This window comes from Salvelinus fontinalis, unplaced genomic scaffold (assembly GCF_029448725.1).
Source record: "Salvelinus fontinalis isolate EN_2023a unplaced genomic scaffold, ASM2944872v1 scaffold_0145, whole genome shotgun sequence".
Taxonomy (NCBI): domain Eukaryota; kingdom Metazoa; phylum Chordata; class Actinopteri; order Salmoniformes; family Salmonidae; genus Salvelinus; species Salvelinus fontinalis.
The window spans coordinates 146,998-155,000 of NW_026600354.1; the positions used below are offsets into that span (position 1 = coordinate 146,998).

The window sequence follows — 8,003 nt, forward strand, 5'->3', positions numbered from 1 at the left end:
TGATAAATCAGCATCATAATGGTAGAGATGAACTGAGCTGGGCTTGGGTCACTGATAAGTCAGCATCATAATGATAGAGATTAACTGAGCTGGGCTTGGGTCACTGATAAATCAGCATCATAATGATAGAGATTAACTGAACTGGGCTTGGGTCACTGATAAATCAGCATCATAATGATAGAGATTAACTGAGCTGGGCTTGGGTCATTGATAAGTCATTGTCTCAACGCAGCCTTATAATGCTGTGAAAGGATCCAGGAACCACAATTATTTGGGTGGATCCCATCCTCCTTATACCACGATTCAGAGAGGGCACAGGGCCAGATATGATCAGAGAGGACACAGGGCCAGATATGATCAGAGAGGACACAGGGCCAGATATGATCAGAGAGGGCACAGGGCCAGATATGATCAGAGAGGGCACAGGGCCAGATATGATCAGAGAGGGCACAGGGCCAGATATGATCAGAGAGGGCACAGGGCCAGATATGATCAGAGAGGACACAGGGCCAGATATGATCAGAGAGGGCACAGGGCCAGATATGATCAGAGAGGTCACAGGGCCAGATATGATCAGAGAGGTCACAGGGCCAGATATGATCAGAGAGGGGACAGGGCCAGATATGATCAGGGAGGGCACAGGGCCAGATATGATCAGAGAGGACACAGGGCCAGATATGATCAGAGAGGACACAGGGCCAGATATGATCAGAGAGGGGACAGGCCCAGATATGATCAGAGAGGGCACAGGGCCAGATATGATCAGAGAGGGCACAGGGCCAGATATGATGGGTCTTTTATTAGTGTCTAGCAGAGAGTCAATCGGCTCTTTAAAATAGAGTTTCAACTGTTCAGAACTGCCCTTCATAATGTCATTAAAACCCACATGGACTACGATAGAATCAATGTCCATGTCCTGACCTAGTACATTCGGGTGCAGCTTAGTAATGTCATTTACTCAAGATCCAGGATAGGACATTGTTTTTGCACCAGGAACGGTCCCATTTCTTACCATGGAGCTGCCCAAAATCACGGCTGGCGAGAAGGACGAGGAAATCCTCCCACTCCCACGCGTCACAGGATTCAGAAATCTCTTTATATACGGGTGAGAGGCAGGACAACTTGAGCCTGTTGTTCCCGACGCCTGGTGCAGGCCTCCGACAGATGGAGAAGCCCCACTCGATCCAGAGCAGGCACGGAAGGTTACCGACGTCGACTTAGAAATCATAGGAGTAGGCACTGTGGCCGCAGATACAGGTACCCACATCGCTGAAGGTGCAGAAAGATCAGGCTCCAAACACAGGTACCCCCATCGCTGAAGGTGAGGAAGATCAGGCTCCAGACACAGGTACCCCATCGCTGAAGGTGCAGGAAGATCAGGTTCCAGACACAGGTACCCCCATCGCTGAAGGTGCAGGAAGACCAGGCTCCAGACACAGGTACCCCATCGCTGAAGGTGCAGGAAGACCAGGCTCCAGACACAGGTACCCCCATCGCTGAAGGTGCAGAAAGATCAGGCTCCAGACACAGGTACCCCCATCGCTGAAGGTGCAGGAAGACCAGGCTCCAGACACAGGTACCCCCATCGCTGAAGGAAGATCAGGCTCCAGACACAGGTACCCCCATCGCTGAAGGAAGATCAGGCTCCAGACACAAGTACCCCCATCGCTGAAGGAAGATCAGGCTCCAGACACAAGTACCCCCATCGCTGAAGGTGCAGGAAGACCAGGCTCCAGACACAGGTACCCCCATCGCTGAAGGTCCAGGAAGACCAGGCTCCAGACACAGGTACCCCCATCGCTGAAGGTGAGGAAGATCAGGCTCCAGACACAGGTACCCCCATCGCTGAAGGTGCAGGAAGATCAGGCTCCAGACACAGGTACCCCCATCGCTGAAGGAAGATCAGGCTCCAGACACAAGTACCCCCATCGCTGAAGGAAGATCAGGCTCCAGGATGGTGAAACTATTAGTTGTTTGTATCCCCTCCGGGCCTCTTGTTGGGAGTGTAGACTGCTTTATGGGAGGCCGCTGTCTTCGTCTTCCACGACTCGTGACATGCGACCATCGTTGATTGTCATGATTCTCTTGCTGTGCTCCATCGACTCCGCCATCAGATGGGGGAGGAGAGGCAGGAGATGGCTCCCGTGACGAACAAACTCTAGGCATCCAACAAGTGTGTGAGCGGTAGTGTGTGAGTGGACAAATACACAATAAACAACAGAATCTGAATATAAAATATATATTTTATAACATTTCTCCACATACATATTTACATGTTTTTACAATGAATCATATTTTCTCTTTAACCTATGTGGTTAAGCCTTGAGAATGTGTCACAAATACTTCATTCACAGTGCACTATAAACAATGTCCACGCGTGTCAGTTAAAGTCTTGAATGAATACGTGGTTCACCCTACGTCAAACAGCTTTTCAGAAGATCAAACAAAACAACAGATAATGAAAAGTCTTGCCCAAAAAAAACAATAGTTGATTGTAGATTAATTTGGCCAAAAGTCATTGAGGAAACACTAAATGGGCCACAATAGACGAGAAGAGAATGACTGCTAGACTGAACATTAAAGAGAGGGAACATCACTGTCATGTGGAGAATGACTGCCAGACTGAGCATTAAAGAGAGGGAATATCACTGTCTTAGTCTGCATCACAAATGGAACCCTACTCCCTATGTAATGCATTACTGTTGACCAGGGTCCATATGGCTGTGGGGCCCTACAGAGGTAATAGGCTGCCAAATGGACAGACTAACCATAGCGATGGAGCCACTGAACCTCAGATTTGAATGAAGAAAGAGCAGTAATCACAGTACAGCACAGTACTCAGGGTAGAAATTGTCAGTTCAGTACTTAGGGTAGAAATAGTCAGTTCAGTACTCAGGGTAGAAATAGTCAGTTCAGTACTCAGGGTAGAAATAGTCAGTTCAGGACTCAGGGTAGAAATAGTCAGTTCAGGACTCAGGGTAGAAATAGTCAGTTCAGTACTCAGGGTAGAAATAGTCAGTTCAGTACTCAGGGTAGAAATAGTCAGTTCAGGACTCAGGGTAGAAATAGTCAGTTCAGGACTCAGGGTAGAAATAGTCAGTTCAGGACTCAGGGTAGAAATAGTCAGTTCAGGACTCAGGGTAGAAATAGTCAGTTCAGGACTCAGGGTAGAAATAGTCAGTTCAGGACTCAGGGTAGAAATAGTCAGTTCAGGACTCAGGGTAGAAATAGTCAGTTCAGTACTCAGGGTAGAAATAGTCAGTTCAGGACTCAGGGTAGAAATAGTCAGTTCAGGACTCAGGGTAGAAATAGTCAGTTCAGGACTCAGGGTAGAAATAGTCAGTTCAGGACTCAGGGTAGAAATAGTCAGTTCAGGACTCAGGGTAGAAATAGTCAGTTCAGTACTCAGGGTAGAAATAGTCAGTTCAGGACTCAGGGTAGAAATAGTCAGTTCAGGACTCAGGGTAGAAATAGTCAGTTCAGGACTCAGGGTAGAAATAGTCAGTTCAGGACTCAGGGTAGAAATAGTCAGTTCATGACTCAGGCTAGAAATAGTCAGATGTCATTTCAGTACTCAGGCTAGAAATAGTCAGATGTCAGTTCATTACTCAGGGTAGAAATATACACTTTCCCACACCTCTATTAGCCCCTGAGTTTCTACTCTGTTGTTCCCTCAGCTATTTACCAAAGCAGTGCCAGGGTGTCGGTTTAAACAGCAGATTGTATCTTTAGTCTACTCTAGTAAAACATCATCATGTGACGGTGAGCTGGTTTTTAGCACCAAATGACTTATTGTGAACACACACAACGCACAGTTATGGTTGAGTGCTTCACACAACTCCCTTAATCTAACACATAGATGAAACACTACAGTACTTTGAGTTACAAACTTGTGTCTGAGGTACATACACAACAGTATACGACCATTATCCAATAACAAATCCAAATAAAATGTAAACCCTCTTGAAGGTGACATTTGAGCATGTTTTGTTCCGATTCCACTCCAGGGGTCGAGTCAGTCACGTCGACGCATCCCATCGATCAACAGAACAGATCATCCTCCTCTTCCATATCACAGGAAGGCACTGTCTGTTCCACTGAGCCCACTTCCTGTTCACTGTCCCCTGTTTCCTGTGCGTTGTCGGCAGTGGTGTGGAACCACGGATGGATAAGCACCTCGGCGGCAGTCAGTCTGTCCCATGGTTCTTTCCTCAGCAGGGATCGCAACAGGCACTTAGCCCGGGGAGAGAGGCCCTCGGGTAGGCAGCAATGGCCCCGACGGATCTTGGAGAAGAGGGTAGCTGGGTCTGGGTCGTGGAAAGGGTAGCGTCCCACCAGCATAGTGTAGAGCATCACCCCTAGGGACCAGACGTCCGCCTGCTTCCCGGAGTAGGAGCTGGAGCCGTTCAGGATCTCTGGGCTGATGTAGGCCGGGCAGCCGTAGGTGTCTGACATGGAGTCGTCATCTCCTTCTAGAACCCTGCAGTCCTCCAGGCCTTCCAGCTTCACATGGTTCCTGTAGGACAGAAAGAGCATGGGTTGGTTATTAACAGAGAGGGCGAAGCAAGAGGCTCCACTCACATCAAAATCTGTCCACGTAAGAATAGAGCGATAAGCAGACCAAGAGGGTATTTTTTTTGTATGGAGGTCTATGAGAAAGTGTCGGATTTGGTCAACAAATATTGTGCTTTTGCTAATTTGCTAAGTGAGACTTATTTGATCGAATATAAGTTCCCTAATGTTTAGGTTGTTACGAATGTACTGATATAAGTGGATGCACGTGGCATCTCGGCAACGTTGAGAAATCTATTTTATATTGGAGTCTGTTGTTCACATGCGTATCTGCCCTCTCACTGGCTAGAATGTTCCCACCTGACCTGGCTTCCTCCCACCTGACCTGGCTTCCTCCCACCTGACCTGGCTTCCTCCCACCTGACCTGGCTTCCTCCCACCTGACCTGGCTTCCTCCCACCTGACCTGGCTTCCTCCCACCTGACCTGGCTTCCTCCCACCTGACCTCGCTTCCTCCCACCTGACCTCGCTTCCTCCCACCTGACCTCGCTTCCTCCCACCTGACCTGGCTTCCTCCCACCTGACCTGGCTTCCTCCCACCTGACCTCGCTTCCTCCCACCTGACCTGGCTTCCTCCCACCTGACCTGGCTTCCTCCCACCTGACCTCGCTTCCTCCCACCTGACCTGGCTTCCTCCCACCTGACCTCGCTTCCTCCCACCTGACCTCGCTTCCTCCCACCTGACCTGGCTTCCTCCCACCTGACCTGGCTTCCTCCCACCTGACCTGGCTTCCTCCCACCTGACCTCGCTTCCTCCCACCTGACCTGGCTTCCTCCCACCTGACCTCGCTTCCTCCCACCTGCCTTTTCTGCCGTTGCGACAACGACTCACGTTGTTTGACACCATCTCGTTATTATATAACATATCTCTGTTATTAGAAATTGGACGGTAGATCCGAAGTCAGAACGATCACCAGTCACACTTTATTTGGATAGTCCGGATTTTCCATCTGTAGATGCTCTACAGATGGTCATACTATCACCAAACTATCTGTCGATAAGTAACTGCTGGCTAATGTCATGATTACGGTTAGACTAAGGGTTAAGTTTAGGATAAGGGTTAAGTTTAGGGTTAGAGCTAGATACTATATATACAAAAGTATGTTGATACCCCTTCAAATTAGTGGAGTTGACTATTTCAACCATACTCGTTGCTGACAGGTGTATAAAATCAAGCACACAGCCATGCAATCTCCATAGTAACAGGTGGCAGTAGAATGGCCCTTACTGAAGAGCTCAGTGACTTTCAACGTGGCACCATCATAGGATGCCACTTTTCTAACAAGTCAGTTTGTCAAATATCTTCCCTGCTAGAGCTGCCACCGGTCAACTGTAAGTGCTGTTATTGTAAAGTGGAAACATCTAGGAGCAACAACAACTCAGCCGCTAAGTGGTAGGCTACAAAAGTTGTCCTTGGTTGCAATACTCACTACCGAGTTCCAAACTGCTTCTGGAAGCAACATCAGTACAATAACTGTTCGTCTGGAGCTTCATGAAATGGGTTTCCATGGCCGAGCAGCCGCACACAAGCCTAAGATCACCATGCAGCATACCACCCTGCATACCACTGCTAGCTTGCTTCTGAAGCTAAGCAGGGTTGGTCCTGGTCAGTCCCTGGATGGGAGACCAGATGCTGCTGGAAGTGGTATTGGAGGGCCAGTAGGAGGCACTCTTTCCTCTGGTCTAATAAAATATCCCAATGCCCCAGGGCAGTGATTGGGGACACTGCCCTGTGTGTAGGGTGCCGTCTTTCGGATGGGACGTTAAATGGGTGTCCTGACTCTCTGAGGTCATTAAAGATCCCATGGCACTTATCGTAAGAGTAGGGGTGTTAACCCCGGTGTCCTGGCTAAAATTCCCAATCTGGCCCTCAAACCATCATGGTCACCTAATAATCCCCAGTTTACAATTGGCTCATTCATCCCCCTCCTCTCCCCTGTAACTATTCCCCAGGTCGTTGCTGCAAATGAGAATGTGTTCTCAGTCAACTTACCTGGTAGAATAACGGTAAAAAAATAAAAAAAATAAAAAAAATGCGCTATGCCAAGCGTCGGCTGGAGGGGTGTAAAGCTCGCCGCCATTAGACACTGGAGCAGTGGAAACGTATTCTCTGGAGTGATGAATCACGCTTCACCATCCAGTCCGACGGACAAATCTGGGTTTGGCGGATGCCAGGAGAACACTACCTGCCCCAATGCATAGTGCCAACTGTAAAGTTTGGTGGAGGAGGAATAGTGGTCTGTGGCTGTTTTTCATGGTTTGGGCTAGACCCCTTAGTTCCAGTGAAGGCAAATCTTAAATCTACAGCACACAATGACATTCTAGACGATTCTGTGCTTCCAACTTTGTGGCAACACTTTGGGGAAGGCCCTTTCCTGTTTCCACATGACAATGGCCCTCATGCACAAAGCGAGTTCCTAACAGAAATGGTTCGTCAAGATCGATGTGGAAGAACTTGACTGGCCTGCGCAGAGCCCTCAACCCCATCGAACACCTTTGGGATGAATTGGAACGCCAACCGTAAGCCAGGCCTAATCGCCCAACATCAGTGGCCGACCTCACTAATGCTTTTTTGTTTTAATGGAAGCAATGTTCCAACATCTAGTGGAAAGCCTTCCCAGAAGAGTGGAGGCTGTTATAGCAGCAATGTTCCAACATCTAGTGGAAAGCCTTCCCAGAAGAGTGGAGGCTGTTATAGCAGCAATGTTCCAACATCTAGTGGAAAGCCTTCCCAGAAGAGTGGAGGCTGTTATAGCAGCAATGTTCCAACGTCTAGTGGAAAGCCTTCCCAGAAGAGTGGAGGCTGTTATAGCAGCAATGTTCCAACATCTAGTGGAAAGCCTTCCCAGAAGAGTGGAGGCTGTTATAGCAGCAATGTTCCAACATCTAGTGGAAAGCCTTCCCAGAAGAGTGGAGGCTGTTATAGCAGCAATGTTCCAACATCTAGTGGAAAGCCTTCCCAGAAGAGTGGAGGCTGTTATAACAGCAATGTTCCAACATCTAGTGGAAAGCCTTCCCAGAAGAGTGGAGGCTGTTGTAGCAGCAAAGGGGGGACCAACTCCATATTAATGCCCATGATTTTGGAATGAGATGTTGGGCAAACAGGTTTCCACATACTTTTGGTGTAGTTATTTGGAATATTACTGATAGTCTGTAGAATATCTATAGATGGACAAATAAAGTGTTACCTGCTCCTTAATGTAGGGGGAGGACATCTTAGGTGTAACACCAGAAACAATTGTGAAATTAAAGATATAGGTCAAGGATTCTGCAATTCAGTGCCTTGCAAAAGTATTCATCCCCGTTGGCGTTTTTCCTATTTTGTTACATTTCAACCTGTAATTTAAATGGATTTTTATTTGGATTTCATGTAATGAACATACACAAAATAGTCCTAATTGGTGAAGTGAAATGAAAAAAAAGACTTATGA

General features: G+C 47.9%; 1 protein-coding gene across 1 annotated transcript in view; it reads right to left on the reverse strand.

The window, feature by feature from the left end:
• Positions 1 to 2,258: 2,258 nt before the first annotated feature.
• LOC129843501 (tribbles homolog 2-like) overlaps positions 2,259 to 8,003 on the reverse strand; it is a 15,473-nt gene continuing 9,728 nt past the window's right edge. The window contains exon 3 of the mRNA XM_055912253.1: positions 2,259 to 4,516. Within this exon, the coding sequence (XP_055768228.1) occupies positions 4,042 to 4,516 (475 nt within the window). The 3' untranslated portion in view covers positions 2,259 to 4,041. The remainder of the gene's footprint in view (positions 4,517 to 8,003) is intronic.